The following is a 25,794-nucleotide window of genomic DNA, read 5'->3' as shown; positions in this document are numbered from 1 at the left end:
CCACCTTTGTGAGAACTGACTCTTTGAAAAGACCCTGAAGCTGGGAAAGATTGAAGGCGGGAGGAGAAGGGGATGACAGAGGATGAGATGGTTGGATGGCATAACCGATTCAATGGAGATGAGTTTAGGTAAACTCTGGGAGTTGGTGATGGACAGGGAGGCCTGGCGTGCTGCAGTCCATGGGGTCGCAAAGAGTCAGACACGACTGAGTGAGTGAACTAAACTGAATGTCACAAATCATAAATCCTGATATAGAGCGTATTTGAAAGCTGTATCTCCCTTGGAGTCTTTTTTTTTCTTAAAGAGAAAGGCTTTCATGACTCTCTGTCATATGAATTTATAATAGAGACAGTATTATTCTCAGTATTGACTTTAAGATTAAAATTACTATTTTTTTTTCTCTTCTTTGATCTTACTAAAAATACCTAACTAGTCAGCCATTCATTTCATGGGCCTCTTCATGTTTCCTACATAAGTATACAAACCTCATTTTGTTTATCTGCCTTAGATAATAAACCTCCCATAAAGCTATTTTATCATAATGGTAATAAATATTCTTTTAAATTATAAACTATTGGTCTAAGTCACATTTATTTTACTCTTTATTTTCCTCTGCACTATTTCTGACACATTCACATCATGTATCTGGAAAACTAAGGATAATATTGCTACAAGTTTTCTATTACTTCATATATTCACTGAGAAGAAAAATCAGTCTTTATAACTTGTGAATTAGTGTTCTAATTACACATTCCTGTTGAACACTGAAAAAAAAATCCATTTTAATGTTATAGTCAGTGGCTTATAAATCATTTCAATGGCTCAGCAATTCAACTTAGTGCAATATGAGCTTCTACATCTGTCACCTCACTAATTGCCTAGATTCATTCATTTGTTTTTGCTGGCTAGGAAGGCATTCTCTTAAGTCTTCAGTGCTCTGAGAGCTGTGTTCTCCATTAAGAGTACATGCTTAGAAAAAGAAGAATTCATTGTATGACAAAGGTCTATGACTAGATATGCTCCTTTGATAGCTTTTCCATGTTACCACACATAAATTCTACTAAAACCAATGGTCTTGTGGGTGTCAGAAGCTCCTGAGTAATACCTATGTCACTAATTTTTAACCTAATTTTCAAGATTGAGATATAATTCATACTATAAAATTCACCCTTTCAAAGTGTACAATTGAGTGTCTTTTTAGTATATTCACAAAGTTATGTAACCAACCCCACTAACTAATTTCAGAATATTTTTGTCACCCCAAAAGAATTCCTATGCTTATCAACAGTCACTCCTCATTTCCTCCACTCCCAAGACCCTAGAAATCATTAATAAATGATTTTGTAGGAAACTATGTACAGGAAGGCAAGCTTTTAAAATGATTTTAATTGAATTATTGATGCATTTTAAAAACTATGATCCCTTTTCGTTGCTTAGTTTCATACTTCTCTCTCAATTTTTACCAATTATAGTCCCTTTCATTATTAAAATATTACTTAAAACAGCTAACATATTAGCCCAAGATATGTAAGTTTAGAGAGAGGGGAAAAAAAAAAAAAAAAACCTGTAGCAATTTTTTAACTCCTATCTGATCATCTCTCAAACGCAGCTTTCTTAAGAAAGTTTTGTTCCTGTTTTCCTTTTAGAAGCCCCATCATGCAGGGTTTTTCATAAATTAATTTCATGACATTCATAAATTCCATGGATGGAGGAGCCTGGTAGGCTGCAGTCCATGGGGTCGCCAAGAGTCAGACACGACTGAGCGACTTTGCTTTCACTTTTCACTTTCATACATTGGAGAAAGAAATGGCAGCCCACTCCAGTGTTCTTGCTTGGAGAATCCCAGGGATGGGGGAGCCTGGTGGGCTGCCGTCTATGGGGCTGCACAGAGTCAGACACGACTGAAGTGACTTAGCAGTAGCATAACAACTTGTAATTATATATTTATTTGTATAACATCTATTTCTATCTCTTGACTCTATGACCTCTTAAGTTAAAGTTTCCATGTAGTTTTTGCACACTGTTGCTACCTCTGGAGCCTGGCATAGTCTGTGTATATAATGGGCTTCTAATAAATGTATGCTGGGAATGTTAGGAAAAGTAAAACATACATTATATTAATATCTTGCTGTTGACTAAACGCACAGAATGCAAAACTCAGAGATTTTTCAAAACTCTTTGCTTAGGGTATCACAATAAATGCAACCAAAGTTTTAGTATCAGAGAGGTGTAGTTTTGATTTCCAGCTTCATTATTTACTGACTGAGTAGGCCTGGAAGAGGGGAAAATTCAAACTGGAACTGGAACACAAAGTGTCTGCTCCATTTGGCATATGATGTAGTCTTAAATGAAATGAATTAAGAAACTCTCCTGACCTACTCCAGAATCTCCTGGAAGTGCTATAATGAGGCTTTCATGAATGCCTTAGGAGGACAGACTAACATCCTCAACCTCAGAAGGAATACAAAGCTTTGAAAAAAGGCAGGAGAAACTTCTCTGGTGTTTCTGTTACTCTTCACTTAAGAGAAACAGGGATGCCTTTAGCGGTCCTGCCCAGGTCATTTTGCCCTCCACAAATAGTTATTTGCTTTCATTTTCCTCTCCTTTTAATTTTCCCTAAGGATAAAGAGTAAAGTTCTCCATCCCAAAATAGGGACCTACATCTTCCATTCAGCTGTCTGCTCATGGGTTGGGGGCCTTTCCTGTGCTCAGCTATTGATAGTGTGGGTGATGTCCTCGATTACTCTGGATTCTTTATCCTTTAGAAATCTGGGGGGAAACAAGAGCCAACACTACAAGTGAAAGGGAATAGGAATTGTCAGATAATCCTTTTTTGTTCTTATAATTCAGGGGTTTCTTTGCCTTGTTTCATAAATTAATGGGGAAAAATGTCTATTTTCATTCAGTTCATCAGTTCAGTCGCTCAGTCATGTCCGACTCCTTGAAACCCCATGAATTGCAGCACGCCAGGCCTCCCTGTCCATCACCATCTCCCGGAGTTCACTCAAATCACGTCCATCGAGTCAGTGATGCCATCCAGCCATCTCACCCTCTGTTGTCCCCTTCTCCTCCTGCCTCCAATCTCTCTCAGCATCAGAGTCTTCCAATGAGTCAACTCTTCGCATGAGGTGGCCAAAGTACTGGAGTTTCAGCTTCAGCATCATTCCTTCCAAAGAAACACCAGGGCTGATCTCCTTCAGAATGGACTGGCTGAATTTCCTTGCAGTCCAAGGGACTCTCAAGAGTCTTCTCCAACACCACAGTTCAAAAGCATCAATTCTTTGGTGCTTAGCTTTCTTCACAGTCCGACTCTCACATACATACATGACCACTGGAAAAACCAAAGCCTTGACTAGATGGACCTTTGCTGTCAAAGTAATGGCTCTGCTTTTCAACATGCTATCTAGGTTAGTCATAACTTTCCTTCCAAGGAGTAAGTATCTTTTAACTTCATGGCTGCAATCACCATCTGCAGTGATTTTGGAGCCCTAAGAAATAAAGTTTGACACTGTTTCCCCATCTATTTTCCATGAAATGGTGGGATCAAATGCCATGATCTTTGTTTTCTGAATGTTGAGCTTTAAGCCAACTTTTTCACTCTCCTCTTTTACTTTCATCAAGAGGCTTTTTAGTTCCTCTTCACTTTCTGCCATAAGGGTGGTATCATCTACATATCTGAGGTTATTGATATTTCTCCTCCCAGAAATCCTGAGTCCAGCTTGTGCTTCTTCCAGCCCAAGCACTCTCATGATGTACCCTGCATATAAGTTAAATAAGTATGGTGACAGTATACAGCCTTGACGTACTCCTTTTCCTATTTGGAACCAGTCTGTTGTTCCATGTCCAGTTCTAACTGTTGCATCCTGATCTGCATATAGGTTTCACAAGAGGGAGGTCAGGTGGTCTTGTATTCCCATCTCTTTCAGAATTTTCCACAGTTTATTGTGATCCACACAGTCAAAGGCTTGAGTTAGTCAATAAAGCAGAAATAGATATATTTCTGGAACTCTCTTGCTTTTTCCATGATCCAGCAGATGTTGGCAATTTGATCTCTGGTTTCTCTGCCTTTTCTAAAACCAGCTTGAACATCTGCAAGTTCACAGTTCATGTATTGCTGAAGCCTGGCTTGGAGAATTTTGAGCATTACTTTACTAGCGTGTGAGATGAGTGCAATTGTGCGGTAGTTTGAGCATTCTTTGGCATTGTCTTTCTTTGGGATTGGAATGATAACTGACCTTTTCCAGTCCTGTAGCCACTGCTGAGTTTTCCAAATTTGCTGGCATATTGAGTGCAGCACTTTCACAGCATCATCTTTCAGGATTTGAAATAGCTCAACTGGAATTCTGTTCACCTCCACTAGCTTTGTTTGTAGTGATGCTTTCCAAGGCCCACTTGACTTCACATTCCAGGATGTCTGGCTCTAGGTGAGTGATCACACCATCATGATTATCTTGGTCGTGAAGCTCTTTTTTTGTACAGTTCTTCTGTGTATTCCTGTCACCTCTTCTTAATATCTTTTGCATCTGTTAGGTCCATACCATTTCTGTCCTTTATCGAGCCTATCTTTGTATGAAATGTTCCCATGGTATCTCTAGTTTTCTTGAAGAGATCTCTAGTCTTTCCCATTCTGTTGTCTTCCTCTATTTCTTTGCATTGATTGCTGAGGAAGGCTTTCTTATCTCTTCTTGCTATTCTTTGGAACTCTGCATTCAGATGCTTATATCTTTCCTTTTCTCCTTCGCTTTTCACTTCTCTTCTTTTCACAGCTATTATTAAGCCCTCCCCAGACAGCCATTTTGCTTTTCTGCATTTCTTTTCCATGGGGATGGTCTTGATCGCTGTCTCCTCTACAATGTCATGAACCTCATTCCATAGTTCATCAGGAACTCTATCTACCAGATCTAGTCCCTTAAATCTACTTCTCACTTCCACTATATAATCATAAGGGATATGATTTAGGTCATACCTGAATGGTCTAGTGTTTTTCCCTACTTTCTTCAATTTGAGTCTGAATTTGGTAATAAGGAGTTCATGATCTGAGCCACAGTCAGCTCCTGGTCTTGTTTTTGTTGACTGTATAGAGCTTTTCCATCTTTGGCTGTAAATAATACAATCAATCTGATTCCGTTGTTGACCATCTGGTGATGTCCATGTGTAAAGTCTTCTCCTGTGTTGTTGGAAGAGGGTGTTTGCTGTGACCACTGCATTTTTTTGGCAAAACTCTATTAGTCTTTGCCCTGCTTCATTCTGTATTCCAAGGCCAAATTTGCCTGTTACTCCAGGTGTTTCTTGACTTCTTAGTTTTGCATTCCAGCCCCCTATAATGAAGGATATCTTTTTTGTGTGTTAGTTCTAAAAGGTCTTGTAGGTCTTCATAAAACCATTCAACTTCAGCTTCTTCACCATTACTGGTTGGGGCATAGACTTGGATTACTGTGATATTGAATGGTTTGACTTGGAAACGAACAGAGATCATTCTGTCATTTTTGAGATTGCCTCCAAGTACTTCATTTCAGACTCTTTTGTTTACCAAGATGGCTACTCCATTTCTTCTAAGGTATTCCTGCCCGCAGTAGTAGATATAATGGTCATCTGAGTTAAATTCACTCATTCCAGTTGCTTTTAGTTCGCTGATTCCTAGAATGTTAACATTCACTCTTGCCATCTCCTATTTGACCACTTTCAATTTGCCTTGATTCATGGACCTGACATTCCAGATTTCTGCTGCAATGGGGCACAGAACGCGGGCGGCTGTGATGGCACACAGAGCACGGGCAAGAGGAGCTACCTCACGTCTGAGGTCAGGGGCACAGCCGAGAGTGCCAGGCTGAGACGGTGCAGGAACAGCAGAGACGAGCTACACCACGTCTGAGGTCAGGGGTGGCGGCCAAGAGTGCCAGGATGCGACAGTGCAGGAGCAGCAGAGAGGAGCTACCCCAAGTCTGAGGTTGGGGCAGCGGCCAGGAGCAGCTATCCTCCATCCAAGGCCAGGGGCGGTGGCTGGAAGGATCAACCCCATGCCAAGGAGCTGTGGCTGTGTGGGCGCAGGAGGGCCAAGGGAAGCTATTCCACGTTCAAGGTCAGGAGGGGTGGCCATGAGGAGATACCCCTCGTCCAAGGTGAGGAGATACCCCTCGTCCAAGGTAAGGAGCAGTGGCTGTGCTTTGCTGGAGCAGCCGTGAAGAGGAACCCCACGTCTAAGGTAAGAGAAACCCAAATAAGAAGGTAGGTCTTGCCAGAGAGCATCAGAGGGCAGACACACTGAAACCATACTCACAGAAAACTAGTCAATCTAATCACACTAGGACCACAGCTTTGTCTAACTCAATGAAACTAAGCCATGCCCATGGGGCCACCCAAGATGGGCGGGTCATGGTGGACAAGTCTGACACAATGTGGTCCACTGGAGAATGGAAACCACTTCAGTATTCTTGCCATGAGAACCCCACAAACAGTATGAACAGCATGAAAAGGCAAAATGATAGGATACTGAAAGAGGAATTCCCAGGTCAGTAGGTGCCCAATATGCTACTGGAAATCAGTGGAGAAATAACTCCATAAAGAATGAAGGGATGGAGCCAAAGTTGTGGATATTTTCATTAGATTCTAGCTAATTTTTTATAAGTAAATTTTAGCATTTCCTTTACTTTTGAATGTAAGCAACAAAGTATGTTAGCAACAGAAGTAACTGGGACTTTGTTGACAAAAGAAATCAGAGATATTTTATATCACCTAAAATTGTTGCAGATACCTCAAAATATTGTTTATTCTTATCACTACTAAATATTACTTGAAACTGGAACTTCCAAGTTAGGCATTAATTAAGTATATATAGTATTACATAAAAGTTTTTTATTACAGTACTTTGATAACTGTATTTCAATATTATTGGTTTCTCTTCCAAGCCTATGTGCATTATTTTACTTTGTGTGTTTAAAAGGATGATGAGATATCACCAGCCAAAATGTCTATCATCAAAAAATTCACAAACAACTAATGCTGGAGAGGGTGTAGAGAGAAGGGAACCCTTCTACACTGCTGGTGGGAACACAGATTGGTACAGTCACTATGGAGAACACAATGGAGGTTCCTTTAAAAATAGAGCTGTCATATGACCACCCTATAATCCCACTCGTGGGCATATATTCAGAGAAAAACATAATCTGCACCCCAATGTTCATTAAAGCACTGTTTATGATAGCCGAGACATGGAAGCAACTTAATGTTCATCAACAGAAGAATGGATAAAGATGATGTGGTACGTATAGACAATGGCATACCACTTAGTCATTAAAAAGAATGAAATAATGCCATTCGCAGCAACACAGACCTAGAGATTGTCATACTGAGTGAAGTAAATCAAATGGAGAAGGAGAAATATCATATGGCATCCCTTATATGTGGAATCTAAAAAGAAATGATATAAATGAACTAACTTACAAAACAGAAAGAGACTCACAGGCTTACAGAATGAACTTATATGGTTGCCAGGGGGAAGCATAGGGGAAGGGATAGTGAGGGAATTTGGGATGGCCATGTATCACACTAATACATTTAAAATGAATAACCAATAAGGGCCTATTGTATAGCACAGGGAACTCTTCTCAGTGTTATGTGGCAGCCTGTAGGGAAGTGGAGTTTGGGGGAGAATGGATACACGCGTATGTATGATTAAGTCCCTTCACCACCCACCTGAAACTATCATATTATTGTTAACTGGCTATACCCCAATAGAAAATTTAAAAAAAATATTAAAAAAATAAAAAAAAATGACTCTAAGGTCCATAGGCTTCATCAGACACACATACATATAGAAGGGAATTCTATTCTAATTAGATTCCTCCCAAATCACCTGTCCTTGTCATTTTCTGTTTACTCATTTCCTTAAGGAAGACTGACTCAGAGATTGTTGCTTTGACCTAAGAAGACCTGAAAAATACTAGTTGCATTGCAGGACCCTTTCTTTCCTGCTCTTTTGCTTTCTTTCCTAGGAGGATCAATAAATTCTTTCCAGCATCAGAGAGGTCCTAAAATTCAGGTTTGAAATTTTGGGAGAAAGACTTCCTCTTAAGGTTGACATAAGTGAAAGTCACTTAGTCGTGTCTGACTCTTTGCAACCCCATGGACTATACAGTCCATGGAACTCTCCAGGCCAGAATACTGGAGTGGGCAGTCTATTCCTTCTCCAGCGAATCTTCCTTACCTAGGGATCAAACTGGGGTCTCCTGCATTGCAGGCAGATTCTTTACCAACTGAGCTATCAGCGAAGCCCTAAGGTTGACATATTCTTGAAGCTATTTAAACCATAGCCTAAATATGGTTCAGATTTACTCAGTAACTCTCCTATGTGGCTCAATATAGTTCAGTTGATGTGTTTTGGGGTTAGGAATCATATTCCCTGTTGCTCAGAGAACTCTATTTTGTTGTCTTTTATGTATATATCTCCCTAGGAATATAGGAGTGAATGTCTCACTGGTTAAAGTATACATATGAAATGAAATTTTCTGTGTTTAACAAAGTGCAGGGAAGCAGCAATCTTCTTTGCCTCTCTCTTAGAGGGCTCCCTTGAAAACACAGTAGATCAACCTTTTGATTTTACAGTTAAAGCTTCCAGCTATCTGACCTTTGAAACTGTAAAAACGTACTTCTGAAATTAACTCAGGGTTTTTACAAGATTACTCACAAGGTATGCATGAGAAAAAGCATACCAATTTCCACTGAATGAGACAAAAGAAGTGTTACTTGTTCTTTTTTTAACTGTATACATTTGTGTGAGATTCTGTCTGGTCTTTATGGTGTCTTTCACAAACTGCCTGTAACAAGCATTGCACTCCAGATATGCTTATTCAATAATAAAATTGCTTTCTTTCTCTTCCAGGTTTTGTGCAATGAACTTTGTTAGTAGCATTCCTGTTTCCCCAGTAGAAGTACAGAATTAGCTATCTTTAGATCTTGTGTCCTAGTGTGCGTGTTAGTTGCTCAGCCATGTCCAATCTGTCCCATTACATTAATACAATTTGAATCTCACCATGACTTGTAAGGACTTACCAGGTGGTGCTAGAAGTAAAGAACCAACTGCCAATGCAGGGGACATAAGTGGCATGGGTTTGATCGATCCCTGGGTCAGGAAGATCCCCTGGAGGAGGGCATGGCAACCCACTCCAGTATTCTTGCCTGGAGAATTCCATGGAGAGAGGAGCCTGGTGGGCTACAGTCCATTGGATTGAAAGAGTCAGACATGACTGAAGTTACTTAGCATGCATACGTGTATGAATTCTAATAGTTAGTGTTAAATGCTTTTCTTTCCTCACCTGTAAGGAGAGAATTGATTGATACAATTTTCTGTATAATTTTTTCTTTTCTGCAGATACTGGCAATACATTCTAGGATGACATGTTTGAAGTCTGACTTAAATATACACTGTGTGTGGTATTAGTTTCTGAGTTGTGTCTGATTCTTTTGTGACCCCAAGGACTATAGCCAGCCAGGCTCCTCTGTCCATGGGATTTCCCTGGCAAGAATTCTGGTGTAGGTTTCCATTTCCTTCTCTGGGGGATCTTCCTGGCCCAGGAATTGGACCCACGTCTCTCGCATTGGCAAGCAAATTCTTTAGCACTGAGCCGCCTGGGAAGCCCTACATACATACAGTCCTAAATGTAGTGAAGGAGGGCATCTTAACATGATGAGAGGCTATGCAACTACCTATCTGGAGATGTTGTGCAGTGACTGAGATATCAAAACCAGGGAAAATAAAAATGGTTTAAATATGAAATCCAAGTCTGTGGTCACAAGAAAATGTGCTTTGAATTATAGATATTGATTGGCAATTGAATTGCTTGTCATAACAGCGACTCTATTTGGTATGCTCCAGAATCCAAAGGAGCAAGAATTTACTTATTACAGTGTTAAAGATTCTCTTTGACTGTGTGGATCACAATAAACTGTGGAAAATTCTGAGAGAGATGGGAATACCAGACCACCTGACCTGCCTCCTGAGAAATCTGTATGCAGGTCAGGAAGCAACAGTTAGAACTGGACATGGAACAATAGACTGCTTCCTAATATAAAAAGGAGTACGTCAAGGCTGTATATTGTCACCCTGCTTATTTAACTTATATGCAGAGTACATCATGAGAAATGCTGGGCTGGATGAATCACAAGCTGGAATCAAGACTGCTGGGAGAAATATCAATAACTTCAGATATACAGATGACACCACCCTTATGACAGAAAGTTAAGAACTAAAGAGCCTCTTGATGAAAGTGAAAGAGGAGAGTGAAAAGTTGGCTTAAAGCTCAACATTCAGAAAACGAAGATCATGGCATTCGGTCCCATCACATGGGAAATAGATGGGGAAGCAGTGAAACAGTGGCCGACTTTATTTTTCTGGGCTCCAAAATCACTGCAGATGGTGATTGCAGCCATGAAATTAAAGGACGCTTACGCCTTGGAAGGAAAGTTATGACCAACCCAAACAGCATATTAAAAAAGCAGAGATGTTACTTTGCCAACAAAGCTCTGTCTAGTCAGGCTATGGCTTTTCCTGTGGTCATGTATGGATGTGAGAGTTGGACTCTAAAGAAAACTGAGTGCCAAAGAATTGATGCTTTTGAACTGTGGTGTTGGAGAAGACTCTTGAGAGTCCCTTGGACTGCAAGGAGATTCAACCAGTCCATCCTAAAGGAGATCAGTCTTAGGTGTTCATTGGAAGGACTGAAGCTGAAACTCCAATACTTTGGCCACCTGATGTGAAGAGCTGACTCATTGGAAAAGACCCCCATGCTGGGAAAGATTGACGGCAGGAGGAGAAAGGAACGACAGAGAATGAGATGGTTGGATGGCATCACCGACTCAATGGACATGGGATTGGGTGGACTCCAGGAGTTGGTGATGGACCGGGAGGCCTGGTGTGCTGTGCTTCATGGGGTTGCAAAGAGTTAGACATGACTGAGCAACTGAACTGAACTGAAAGATTCTCTAAAGGAACATGCAGGAGGCCAAATGGAGTGATAATGTATGTAAGAGTGCCTGGAAACTAGCAGGTGCTCAATAACGTCAGCTTCCCTTCCCATTTCCATTCAAATATATTTCCTCCTATCCTATGAAAACAAAACATGCTTTGGTTTTATCCCAATATCACCATATATATTTTTTTCAATACAGAAAATATTACACATGATTCTGACAAATAATCTGCGCATTATGTCTGTAAACAAAATTCCTATGTGTAGCTGACTAAAGGAAAATATTTGATGATACTTGAAAGTACTTTACCACTAGGCTTTTGTCCTATGAATCTCAATTATATCATGTACTCAAATGACATCAAATGCTAAATGGCTTAGTATATTAGATTAGACAATCTCTAAAAGCATTTATAACAGAAAATTTTGCAAACTTCAAGGAGATTTGAAAAAAGGAATTAACCCAAGGTAAATCATGCCATTTAAACAGAAGATATAGAATAAAGATTCAATTATTTAATTCTTCATACAAAAACAATATGATTTAATTAAAAGTAGATTATATCAGGTTACTAATGAAATATAACTCTAAAGTTGGAAAGCTATGATCATACAATGAACTTTTTTATTTTTTTCTTTTAAAACTTTCTCTTCAGTTGCTAGAGTAAGAGGGCTTTCCTTTCAAAAGGTTTTATGATTTCATATGTATTAAGAGTTGGAAGTTGAACAAACAATGGTTTCAGATGACTACTGAATGTCTAAGTTTACCATAGTTGTGTTTATACACTTTGATCAATCTTACAGGTCAGTGCTGATTGAATTAATTTTTTTTCCAGAATCCAAGACTTATATTAACATGAGTGAAACAAAGGCATTAAAAATAACATTGTAGATTTCTTTTTTACTTTTATTTATTTGTTTATTTAATATAAATTTATTTATTTTAATTGGAGGTGAATTACTTTACAATATTATATTGGTTTTGCCATACTTCAACATGAATCAAGAATTAACACTGACTATATTTATTAAGGCATGTGCTTTCAGTGCAAAGTTGTATTTCAAATGAAATGTAAAAACCCATTTCAAGTAAACACTTTTACCAGTTATTGGTAAAAAAAAAAAAACCAAACAAACAAAAACTGTTTTCTTAATTCTCATACCTAGCCTACAGGAAGATTACAGAAGTAAGTAGGGAATCCAAAATCTCATTCTTATTTTTGGTGCCATGTATTCCTTCATGAAACATTTAATCAACTAAATTTTGGTTAAGAACCAGGCCTTAGCCTTGAGGGTTATAAAAAGATCAATAAAAAGGTCATTGCATTACCCAGCCTACCTATAGGCCAGTGATTAAGAAAATGGACTCTTAAATAAGACTGCTGGGCAAGTATGACTGAGTAGCTACTTTAATTCTCTTTGTTTTGGTCTCTAATCTATCAAAATAAGAATTTTAGTACTCCCAGTTCTAAGAGTTGTGGTGAAGTATAAAATGATGTATATAAAACTTCAAACTCTGAGCAACACAAGATTCCCAACAGTCCTCCTTCCCATGGCACTTTGCCTATAGAGTTGCTTGAAATTCTACCAGTATTCTGTTTACTCTTTCTTCTACATTTTTGGGCTTCCCTGGCAGCCCTAGTGGTAAAGAAGCCACCTGCCAATGTAGGAGACACAGGCATCTTGGGTTCAATCCTTGGGCCGGGAAGATCCCTGGAGAAGGAAATGGCAACCCACTCCAGTATTCTTGCCTGGGAAATTCCATGGACAGAGGAGCCTGGTGGGTTACAGTCCATGGGGTAACTTCCACACAGTGCTCACAAGACTGTTTTATTAATATATTGAGCAATGCACCTTATCTGTCTGTATCTCATCAGACTGCAAACTCTTCAGGGACAAGGACAATATTGAATTCATATCTTTATACCTAATAGTTATTAATACTACAGAACTAGGTATAATTGATATACCTGAGCACCTGAGCAAAAGGAATGAATGATACTCTGTCTTTAGAATAAGTGGCAAGCTAGTGATTCTTTAATAGTTCAAATATGTTTATTCTTAGGGTATTGTTATTATAATTATGTATCATTTGGATGCTTACTGTATGCTACAGCATTACACAAGATCAAGAATATTGTGTTGGTTTAGTTACAGAGTAAAAAGTCATGGCAATGTAGAGCATGGTGACTATAATTAATAATACTGCATTGCATACTTAAACTCTGCTTAGAGAATAGATCTTAAAAGTCTTCACTGAAAGAAAAAAAACTATAACTATATATGGTGACAGATATTAACTGGACTTACTACAGTGATCATTTGGCAATACATATAAATATCAAATCATAATTTTGTACACTTGAAACTAGTTTAATGTTATATGTCAACTATACCTCAATCAATAAATCATCTAACAAAATTATAGTACTGTGCTGTAGCCAGTATTCCAAATTTAATGAGGCATACATCAGAGATATCTTTATCCAGGATACTGTTTCAATTTTAGATATATTGATTTCATCCTGGGAACTTTGGGGAGCAGGGGGAAGTGAATAGAAATGGTTTTTCTATTAAAAAGACAAATGATCATAACCTACAAGAAGTGAGATAGCTAGTCAGCAAGAGAGCTGGAGAAAAAGATTTAAAGAGAAAGGACAACAAGTGCAAAAGCCCTGAGGTAGAAGTGTGATGAGTGTTTTGAAGAACCCTCCAGGAGGCCAGTGTGGTTCAAACAGTAAAGTAAAAAGGGAAAATATTTAGAGAGGTCAGGGTGTATATGGGCAGATTAAGTAGAGCTTCATAGTATAGGATATTTGGCATTTATCCAGATTTAGGAAGTACTGGATGGATTTTGAGTAATTATGTGACATAATCTAACATATGGTTTAAAGATTACTGTGTTCAAAGGAGATGGTATGCAGAAACAAAGAAATGAGAGAAACTAGTTAGAAGAGAATTAGGTGGCAAGAGATGACTGGTGCTCTAGATCAGGGTAGAGATATATTTACATAAACAAATGACATACCATTAGGTGAAATAAATCAAGTAACGAATATTAAGAGACAATATAGATTCTGTTACCATTTGTGTTTTAATACTTTTATTTAACATTGAATTAGATCATGGATAAGAATGATATAATTTAATTTCTATTTTAATCCAGTATGTCTATAGATAAAACATCTCAGAGTTTCAGTAAAGAATGAAAAATAAGAAGGGAAAAAATTATTTTCCCAGCACAAGTTTTTTTGGATCACTAAGTGAACTGCAGGTACAGATATCCTGTTCTGCCATAATTTAATATATGTGACGCTCTCATGAGATAAACTGCAGGATTTCTCATTTCTGAGGACTTACCACAGGATGCTATCATTTTGGATCTACTTCTGACAAATACAATCTCCCAGTGTCCAATATAAGCTCTAAAAAATATTTTCTTCAGATTTAAAATGTATGCTTAATCCTGAACCATGATAAAATCTTTTCCTAAATAGAAAAACTTTGTAAATTCTTAGGGTTCAGATCAGGTGAAGAAAATATTTACTAAGACCCTTCTAACATAAATTAATGTCTCTTACATGAAAAGGAGTAATATGAAGCTCAAGACTTCATGAATTTACATTGCTCCAGGGTGAGACTAAGTCAACATTACAAACAATCAATCAATCAATTTATCTTTCCTTATTTTGGCACTTAAAGATCATAGTCTAATAGCCAACCCCCTACTCATGTACTCTGCAACAAAGTCTACCAATCAGTCAAAATCTCCTGCCTCCATTATCAGATACTTTAGTTAGGATTTCTATTATAGGGTAAGACTGAACATGTAAAGCAGAAAATACTGGCAACCTAATTCTCAAACACTGATGAAATTACAAATAAAGGCATAAACAAATTTACATGTGACAAAGGCAACTACTGGAATAACCAAAAATAACATAACTCTGAAACACTGAAGACAGAGGCTGTGGATGTGACATAACTATTTATCTTTTGTATCAGAAAATCAATAGATATTATCTAATGCTGGTAAATCAAGCAACAGAGCTTCATGTTATACAGAGAGAGCCACCAGAGCAATTAGAAACAGAAATTATCAGAAAGCTCACCTGAGGAATAGGAGATTAGAAAAGGGTAAAGCAGATGAACACTGATTTCCATTGCTTTAAATTGCAAGCATCTTGGTATTATTTCCTTAGTTATCATATGCACATTTTACTTTGCTTAGAAAATACAAAATTTATCTTAAGAGTAATTTATAGTTATGAATAACAAACACTTCTAGCTCTATTGCACATGCATTACACAATAATTTTGACTTTTGAGGTATTAATTTATTAAATCTGAATGTCAGCCAGTTACTGTATATGATCACCATGAGGGAAAACAAATAGATACATGAAAATCTGATAAAGAAATTAAAATTTATTAAGTTCTTCTTAGTTTATGACTAAATAATATTTAGTAATAGCCATATGACTAAATGTTTTAAATAAGTTATTTAATATAATTCCCCCAGCAACTTTGCAAATTACACAATATTATCTCATGCTTAGATGTGCAAAATAAACAAGGTCTCACAGTTGACTCAGGCTTTTTCTTTGTTTTTAAATCATTGTTTAGAGTTAAAAGTATCTAGCTCTAAAATTTGGATTTTCCTTTCCTCTCTAGTATACAAGAAATTATCCAGTATTACTATATTTTTATCAGGGATGTATTAAGTTTTTTTGTCTAATAGCTTAAAGCATGTATTGAATAACTTTAAATTGATTTTTATATCTTAGTATTATGGCTAAAAGTCTAGTGATATCCAACTTTGTTGTTGTTCAGTTGCTCAGTTGTTTCCAACTCTTTGCAACAGAGAAGCAGCACACCAGGCTTCTCTGTCCGTCATTATCTCCTGGAGTTTGTTCAAACTCATGTCCACTGAGTCAGAAATACTATCTGCCATCTCGTCCTCGGCCATCCACTTCTCTCCCTGCCCTGAATCCTTCCTAGCATCAGGGTCTTTTACAGTGATTTGGCTCTTGAATGAGGTAGCCAAAGTATTGGAGCTTCAGCTTCAGGATCAGTCCTTCCAATAAATATTCAGGGTTGATTTCCTTTAGGATTGACTGGTTTGATCTTGCTGTCCACGGGACTCTCAAGAGTCTTCTCCAGAACAACAAATCAAAAACCAGTTCTTTGAAGCTCAGCCTTCTTTATGGTCCAGTTCTCACATCCATACATGAGTACTAGAAAAACAATAGCTTTGACTGTATGGATCTTTGAGTGTAAAGTGATGTCTCTGTTTTTCTAATATGCTGTCTAGGTTTGTCATAGCTTTTCTTCCAAGGAGAAAGTGTCTTTTATTTCATGAGAGCAGTCACCATCCTCAGTGGTTTTGGAGTCCAAGAAAATAAAATCTTCACTGTTTCCACTTTTCCCCCATTCACTATGAAGTGATGAGATAGAATGACATGATCTTAGTTTTTTGAATGTTGAGTTTTAAGCCAGCTTTTTCACTTTCCTCTTTCACTTTCATCAAGAGGCTCTTTAGTTTTTCTTTGCTTTCTGTCATTAGAATAGTAACATCTGCATATGTGAGGTTGTTATTTCTCCTGGCAATCTTGATTCCAGCTTGTGAGTTATCCAGGACAGCATTTCACATGATGTACTCTGCGTCTAAGTTAAATAAGCTAAGTGACAATATGCATCCTTGACAGACTCCTTTCCCAATTTCTAGCCAGTCTTTTTTTCCATGTCTGGTGCTAACTGTTGCTTCTTATCCTGCATACAGGTTTCTCAGGAGACAGGTGCGAGGTGGGGTATGGGGTGTGGTATTCCCATCTCTTCAAGAATTTCCAGTTTGTTGTGATCCACACAGTGAAAGGCTTTAGTAAGTCAGTGAAAGATATGTAGTTTTTTAAAAAAATTTATTCTCTTGCTTTTTCTATGATCAATGGATGCTGTTATCCAACTTAAATGATGGTAAAAATTGTTCTCTCTTAAGTAATTTTAAAATACTCAACTTCTGCGCTATTTTCAGGAAGGAGTGAATGTGTATTTATATAAAATATCAGTTACATTTAGTTAATATTAAAATGACCAAAAAGGTTAGTTCATCTAAAACATAACATACAACACAAAGTGCAGTGCATGATTTCCAACACTATGCAGGTTTTTGGAACACTGTTAAAAATCACAAGTATTAACATGCCAGTAGTTGTTGGGAAGTTTATTAGGTCTGATTTACTATGTGTTGTGATTAATAACTGAATCTTCACAATAACCTATTGAATTAACAACTGTTATCTGGCTTTCGAGAGTTAAAAATCAAGGCTCAGCTTGCCTCAGGTTATACATAGAGTAAGAGAACATGAAGTCAGATCTGTTCTTACCTCCAAATTGTCTGTAGATATGACTGTTCAATCAAATATATGAAATATACTTAATTAGGATATAATTGACCCATGAAACATTGGGAATGTTGAAAATAAATAGGATTATCTTAGGTGAGCATATTCTTTGTGAATGGTATATATTTTGGTCCTCCAGCCTTTCCCATCTAAGTCACTGAAATTCACCTATTTAATCATTTATTCCAGTGATTAACACTCAGCTTTTTAATCTATAGTTTTCTCCATCAAATTTTTAGTTTTTCCATATCTGATGCTGCAAATTTTCCATGGTTTCTTAATGATTATTGACAGTAATTTTTTTTGAAGAATGCATTTATTATCTGATTTGAAGTGCTTATACATAAAAGGTTGTTAGTTTATATTTGACATGTATATCATATCATAAGGCTAAAAATGGGCTCTACGGACAAATAAATGAAATTACTAATAAAATTACTGAGTGGCAGTACAAATGTTTCCTACCATTTGGTTTGAGAGTATTCTTCCCCAAATTCAATTTAGCCAATAAACACTATGCTCCCCTGGTGGCTCAGATGGTAAAGAATCTGCCTATAATGCAGGAGACTTGGGTTCAATCCCTGAAAAGTGCTTTTCTAAGTTTAGTATGCTTTTTTTTTTTGCCTATAAAAGGATTTCCCTTTTGTATGGCTAAAAATCCTAAGAAAATAAATCACTCTTTCTCTTCATTTTTCATAAAATTTCATGTCATCAGTTTTTTTTCCTCTTTGGCAGGATTAAATCCAAAGTAATTGCTTCCCTTTTTATTTCCTTTATCTTATAATAGATGAAATCATTACCTCAAGTCAGTTCAGTCAGTTCAGTCATTTCTGAACCTTTGTGACCACATGGACTCCAGCACACCAGGATTCCCTGTCCTTCATCAACTCCCAGAGCTTGCTCAAACTCATGTCCATCAAGTTGGTGATGCCATCCAACCATCTCATCCTCTGTTGTCCCCTTCTTCTCCTGCCTTCAATCTTTCCCAGCATCAGGGTCTTTTCCAATGAGTCAGTTCCTCGCATCAGGTGGCCAAAGTATTGGAGTTTCAGCTTCAGCATCAGTCCTTCCAATGAATATTCAGGACTGATTTCCTTTAGGATTGACTGGTTTGATCTCATTGCAGTCCAAGAGACTCTCAAGAGTCTTCTCTAACACCACAGTTCTAAAGCATCAATGACTATTTAGTAGATATCTACCTTTTCTTAATTTCTTAAAACATTTTGAAGTAAGGATTTCAAGCATTCTTCTTTTAGATATGAGCGACAACAATTTCACAAGTGGCTCAGTGGTCAAGAGCCCCCCCTGCCAAGGCAAGAGATGCAGGAGACACAGGTTGATCCTTGGGTGGGAAAGATGCCCAGGAGGCGGAAACGGCAACCCACTCCAGTATTCTTGCCTGGGAAATCCCATAGATAGAGGAGGCTAGCTGGCTACAGTCCGTGGGGTCACAAAGAGTCAGATATGACTGAAGTGAATGAAGACAAAGAACAAGCTTAGAGAGGTTAAATGACTTGTGTTAGTTAGAAATAACATATATATACATATATATATATATAATTCTCATAGGTGAATACATTAAATGACTAAGAAAAATAACCATGTGCATTAGACACCAAAAATCCAAACTTTTAATCAACAGATCGGAGTTGCTGGTTTTTCTTGTTCCACTGAAATCACAGTAGTAAATACACGTTATTTTATAAATTCCCCCAGCTATTCATCCAGAAATATGTATTCATGAATTTCTGAACCACTATGATTAAAACTTGTTTCATTGTTAATTGGGGACTCTCGCAGTTTCCCTTCTTTTGTCCACTAGGTCATCTCTTCAAAATCATTATAAAGAACTGCTTATTTACTGTGGTTAACTGCTTAGCAAATTCCCTATCCCCATTTGAGGATGATGTTTCTATTTCAGGTGTCTCTTTTAACTGTCTTAATCTTAAAAATATTTAGTCTCTTTTTGAATTATATTTTTCCCTAAGACTTTTTCTAAGACATGTGATATTTTCCTGGCCATGATCATTGTCAGATCCTTCAGCACTCTGAATTTGATGCACTGGTCTTGTACTAACTATAGCTGTAGCAGATCTGACAACTTTCATCTGATATTATGTTACTGAAACTTATTTTAGTTATTTCTCCATCTTTTTGCACCCTTGGGTCTTTCTTGTGCTTTTAAAGCTGCCTCAGTAGCTCTGACTTGGTCACTCATTTTAAACAACTTAGTTCTTAGGAGAAATGTATGTATCTCTATATCCTTGGTTCAGATCTATCACTGATTATTGATAATATTCTAGCTATTGCATTTATCTACTTTTGTTGAAATAACAGTTTCAATGTGTTTCTTCCTCATTACTAAGTCAATATTTCTTGAGAACCTGAAGTTTTAGGAACTCCTTTAAGTCCTTAGGATAAAAAAATGAACAAAATATCCCTGCTCTCAGAGAGCTGGCCCACTATAAAATGCACATTGCTTTAGAGACATGTGGGAATATAAGTGCTTTCCCAAAATCATTTCTTTACAGAAACCAGTTAAAAAATCCTCGATAAAATCTGCATTGCCTACACCACACTTATAGATCATGTGTTAAATGGTTGATTTGTTAAAAAAAAAACAGAAGTAACTTTAATTGATTCTTTCTAATTATAAAAACTCAGCCAAAAGGTATTTTCTTACCATGACAACTTGGTAAGACTCTATTCCATCCAGGTCTTCCATCATCTCCCATGATACAGGTGAGTGTTGAATATCCTTGAAGAATGTAACCAGCATCACAGTAATAGGTTACTGTTGACCCTAATTTATAATCCATTCCCAGTCTGGTGCCATTCATTATATTGCCTGGATCAAAGCAGGACTCTCGGAGTTTTGCTGTAAAGTAATGTTGATATAAAATGAATTATTTTAAAATAGCACATTCTAGGAAACTATCAGTATATCTTCATCTCTACCTTTAAATAGACAGAAAGCACCAACACCATTTCTGCCTCTGTTTAAGAGCTAAAAGTACAAAGTAGCCCTCAACTATATCTGATGTTTTGTTGATTTATATTGGTTAAAAAAGGATAAAATTCTTCATTGGTCTTCTCATTAAAATTAGTATCTAATACATATAGTCAAACAGGGTTTCAGAGTTTATTATAATTATGTGTTATCATCCATGCATAAGTTTTAAAACAATTATTTTGGAAAAGAAGAACTTGTTTATTTAATATTTCATTATTTAAAAGATCTTCCCCCCAAAAAAGTACACTCCATTTCATGTGACTGAACTTAGATATAGTACTACTGCCTATGCTAATTTCAGTTAATCACTAGGAAGAAAGTAAAAGATCCTATGTCTCCACCCTGAAGCCATTTCTCTTAGCTTAACCTCCTCTACTCATTCCACACATATCTGTCAGAGGTCTGCCCGTTAAAAATAGTAACAAAATCTTTATAATATCCAAACCATGATCTTTTTGGACACAATCTATATCAAAGCCAAGAACTTTCAAAGGTAATAGTAAAAGGCAAATTAAAAAGTAAGTTTCATGCACAACAAAGAACTGTTTTCTATGGAACCAGAGTAAACTAGAGAGGCTGACAGAATATTTTGAAAATATGAGAGAAATATATTAGTTCATCCATTTTGGCAAATAAGTGGTAGAATACTTTTGTTATACCAGATATGGCTAACACATGAATATTTCTATTTTATTATTATTGCAGATAAATAGAGATGCACAATATAAGGGCTGTCACAAATTCAAGATAACAAATGTGATTTGTTACATTAGAATTTATCTTATGTTAATGGGAATTCAGGAGATGGGTATATCTTTGGATATGACTCATAGAATCTTGGTAATTTAAGTCAAAAATATCTTGATGTTTGGCTATTATAATTATCATAATAAATTAATCAAAATGTGGTTAATTTTAACAGGAAAATATTTGCATTCCATTTGCTAAAGTCTACAGAGTTCAAAGTGCTTCAACACTTATAGGAAATTATGAGAATTTTATGCTTTAGGAAACATAATTCACAAGATTTCTCTGAATTCAATTAAAGAGGAAATGGTGGAAAGAAACATTTAAATGATTTTAATAGAATACCAAATGAAAAATTCTCACTTCCTTTCCTTCCTTCCTTCTTTCCAGAAACTACTTAAGAGCCCATTATCCAAGTAACACTGAAAATACAGCCATGGTGATAAAAAAAAATATTCTAACCTTCATGGCTTTTACAGTCTATCAAGAAAATAATTATATTAAGTAAACACTTGTGGTTGTGATGTGTGTTGTATAAGGAGCAGCATCCAGAACCTTCCTGAAGAACTGACATCTAAACTGAGCACTGGGGGGTAATGGGCAGACTAGGTGAAAGGGAGAGGAGAGACTTGAAGGGGAGAAGTTATACTGGAGCTTGTAAGTCAGATAAACCTGATTTCTGAGCATCAATCAAAACTAAATAATTTGACCTTTCAAAGGTATGTACATGAGTGTACACACACACAGTGTAAGAACTTTGTATCCCGTATAACTTAAGGAAAAGAACTAGTAGATTCTTAAGAAAGAGGCTTTAGTGGTACAGAGGTTAGTTTGTTTAATTTTTCAGAGAAAAACATTAATTCTTTCCTTAAATAAGCAGAAAATACAATGTAATTTTTAGGTGTAATGGCAACCTACCATTTATGCTCTTCATGAAATTGAACTAAATCCCTTGAGGGAAAAGAAAGGGTTGAAATTACTATTTAGAAGGATTAATCTCTTTGACATGTCTAACTGCCTAACATCCATCTTTTGAAAAGTTAGCTTTTTCCTTCTTTAAAGTTTTCCCCAAATTTTCAGTGACATGTTAGTGAATCTATAATGCAAACCTACTTTTTGAGTAAAGGGAAACATGGTTGATAAATTAAAAATATCGCCTCTGCAACAATGTTATATTGCTAGACTCATTTTGAGAGGATTCACTTATCTCTTTATTATGTTTACATATTGCTTTAAATTCTTAGTGAATAGCTTTCTGTGAATAATACTGCACTTGTTTATTTCCGTGTTTGCCATAGCAATTGCATCTGGAAATTTTGAGAACATATGGAGAATCCTTACATAAAGGTCCAGGAAACAGATGGAAAGTGATTTCAATTTTGGAAAAAAAAGTGAGGCACACAAATTGATAGTATTTTAATGAATAATTGATTTAATAAAATAATCTATTTGTATGAATAATTCACTTTTATTAATAATAGCAACTTGCCTACTGAATAGATCCCAGGTTAGAGTCCCTTGCCTTATATTCTCTAAGTAAAGCATGTTAGAAGCAGTCTTCTGGAAGACAGAAGTGATTGCAAGCAATAGAGCCTGTATCTTAGCAAAGGACTGCTTTTTCACTTTTACAAAAAATTTGTTTCAGAATTATTTCCAGGTGAAATTAAAGCATTGTAAATACTTATTTTAATGAAAAATTTTGACATTACAAAGTTGAAATGTGTGTCCTTAAGAAGAGTCAACAGGAAAAATTAAAGCTTTATCATGCTTTTGTTTTCATTTTATTAAGGAAGACATATAGATGAAATCATAATAAGCACAATAGCTATATCATTATGAAGTTTTTACCATGCTTTGCATCAGGCATGACAATAACTAAATAATGTTTGTTCAATTAATACTTAATGACTTGTTAGTAAACACATTTTTTTCCTGGTCTAATGAGAACCATAATATTTTTGTTGTTAAAGGTTGAAGGTGAAGGTGAAGTCGCTCAGTCTTGTCCGACTCTTTGCGACCCCATGGACTGTAGCCTACCAGGCTCCTCCGTCCATGGGATTCTCCAGGCAAGAATACTGGAGTAGGTTACCATTTTCTTCTCCAGGGGATCTTCCCAACCCAGGGATTGAACCCGGGTCTCCCGCATTGGAGGCAGACGCTTTAACCTCTGAGCCACCAGTTTTTAACAAACTTCAATGTTTATTCCCACATACAGGTATTTACTTATGAAAGGACCATTATTAAGAATAGTGTTGTTTTGTAGATAATCAGTTATATGTTATTTTTATTTTTGAGACGTCACCAAAGTATATAATATTCAGCTGCTTTTTATTTCCAGAATAGTGCCATTGAGCATATACCTGCTAGCATGAATTCAGAAACTAAGAGCTAAATTCCCTTCAAACTGTGTATGTATTGTAGTCCCCTCAGATCACAGTAACTCCCAAAAGGCTCTCTCTTTTCGAAGACCCATAGTTCACACAGGGTCAAATTCCCCATGTGCTCTTTGAAATTAAATATAAACCACAGACGTATCTCTTTTATTTTGGAAAATACTGTTGATTAAACAATTGGAAATAAAATAATTGATGCAAAATACCTCAAACTAAAGCTGAAATGTAATAGGGTGCTCTATGAAAAGATATGTCTTACCTTAAATTGATATATTAATTTAGAAAGTAATTGACTATATTTTAAGGTTCTTGAAGCAGGTGGCTAACTTATCCCATATATAAACAACCATTCATAAATCTTTCACTGTAGATTTTTGGTGCCTATCAGATAAAAGAGCTGCCAGGAGGTCCCCTTCAGAAGCACAAAACTGTATCTATACTCTCTTCTTCATGTAAATAGTATATTTTGTTTAAATAATATAAACATCACTCCTATGAGTTACACTTATTAAATATTTAAAATATACTTATTAACATAATTAAAAATAGCTTTAATACAAAACAATGCAAAAGATAGCATTAAGTTAAAATGTTTATCAAGTATACATTTAATATTGTATCTCACTGAAATTACATTCATTTATCTGTGCTTAGTCACTCAGTCATGTCCGACTCTTTGCCACCCCATGAACTGCAGCCTGCTAGGCTCCTCTGTCCATGGAGATTCTTCAGGGAAGACTACTGGAGACTAGATTGATTTAAACTCTTTGGGGACAAAGAGTTATTTCAAGTTAATAAAACATCTCCCCTTACCTGCAAATATCTATTTATTTCAGTTTACTATTGTCTACAACACTAGAGCATATCTACCATTTGATTTTTTAAAAAAAATTTAATTGGAGGCTAATTACTTTACAATATTGTGGTGGGTTTTGCCATATAACATTTGCTTTTTGTAAATAAAAGTAGTATTCCTTTCAGAATCTCTATTATTAACAGGCTGTGTATTTGCGATGTTTGACTATAGCATTTGTTCACCATTCAAATGCTTTGTTTGCAGAACTCCTATGTATTTGCAAATAAACAAAAATAAGGTTCAGTGTCTATCTTCAAGAGGGAAATGAAGAGATCAGTAAGAACACAAGCAATAGCAACTATACTCTGGTGTGAGCTCTACAGAAGTAGGTGTTGAACCTGTAGCTTTTTAAATAAAGACCTATAAATACAGTATTTGGAGTGAGTTGGGACTTAAAAACTTTACTTTTTCAGAGCTAATAGAAATTAACATGCTTGAAATAAAGTATATAACATGATTACAAATAGCAAACAAATAGTTTTTACTATCCAGGACCTCCAGTTATATGTCCATTTCTTTTGCGGGTGGACATTTTATCTTGAAAATTTTGACATGTTTGCTTGGCTATGGCAGAAATAAACAACAAGACCACTTTATCAGCAGTTGAAGAGCTAAGTTTTGTTTTTTTTTTTTAATAAAAATAGAAAGTAAGGTGACTGATAAGAAGAAAAGGCAGATTCTGGAGACCCTAATGTGGGGGATGAATTTCTATGGGGGGGTGGTGTTTGAGAATTTTGAGAGCCAGTCCAGAAAGTTAATTAGGTTGGATCTGGGGAATACCATAAACTTAGCACTAACATTGTAAAGAAATACTATCTGGAGTATAAAAATAAGACCTCAAGGAATTGTGTGTAAATGGGCACTAGTGTAGTAACCGAGGATGGTAGGCAGTAGTTGCAGGGTACAAGGAGGGACTGTAGTTCATAGAATGCTTATGTATTTCTCTGCCTGTACTCACATTTTAATTTTCCTTTACTCTTATTGGTAGTGATAATTTATGCCATTATTTGCAATTCACTTTAACAATCTGATTCTCAATTTCATCATTTGAAAATAGGTATAGTAATACTTACCCGATAATGCTGTTAGTTAATATTTTGTTGCATTTACAAGTGTTTTTGCTAATGGGAAAGAAAGAGATACTGTATTGAAAGAGCTAATAACTGTACTTGGAGTAAAGTACATAATAGGCAATTAACATTGTCCTTTTAAAAAATGCATCAGTGGCCTTTTTCCTGTGGTGGCATAAATCATATCTTTTCAGAAATAATGGGACACCGAAATTGACCAAGATGGGAAATAAGAAGGGCAATACATTTAGTTTAAGATATGGTGAATAGATTTTATCTCAAGTACTAAATGACATGGATTTAATAATGACTATATGGATATTATATGAGAAAGGATTGGGAAGTCAAGT

At 36.4% G+C, this 25,794-nt stretch overlaps 1 protein-coding gene across 2 annotated transcripts in view; it reads right to left on the bottom strand.

The window, feature by feature from the left end:
* The window catches only part of CSMD3 (CUB and Sushi multiple domains 3), a 1,392,034-nt gene that overhangs the window by 241,793 nt on the left and 1,124,447 nt on the right, over window positions 1–25,794 (bottom strand). For both annotated transcript variants that reach the window (XM_060393469.1, XM_027973090.3), the window contains one exon: window positions 20,049–20,243. In XM_060393469.1, coding sequence (XP_060249452.1) covers window positions 20,049–20,243 — 195 coding nt within the window. The remainder of the gene's footprint in view (window positions 1–20,048; window positions 20,244–25,794) is intronic.

The sequence above is a fragment of the Ovis aries genome, chromosome 9, assembly GCF_016772045.2.
Source record: "Ovis aries strain OAR_USU_Benz2616 breed Rambouillet chromosome 9, ARS-UI_Ramb_v3.0, whole genome shotgun sequence".
NCBI classification, from domain to species: domain Eukaryota; kingdom Metazoa; phylum Chordata; class Mammalia; order Artiodactyla; family Bovidae; genus Ovis; species Ovis aries.
Note: the sequence above shows the minus strand (reverse complement) of the source record. Positions and strands in the feature narration are given on the sequence as shown.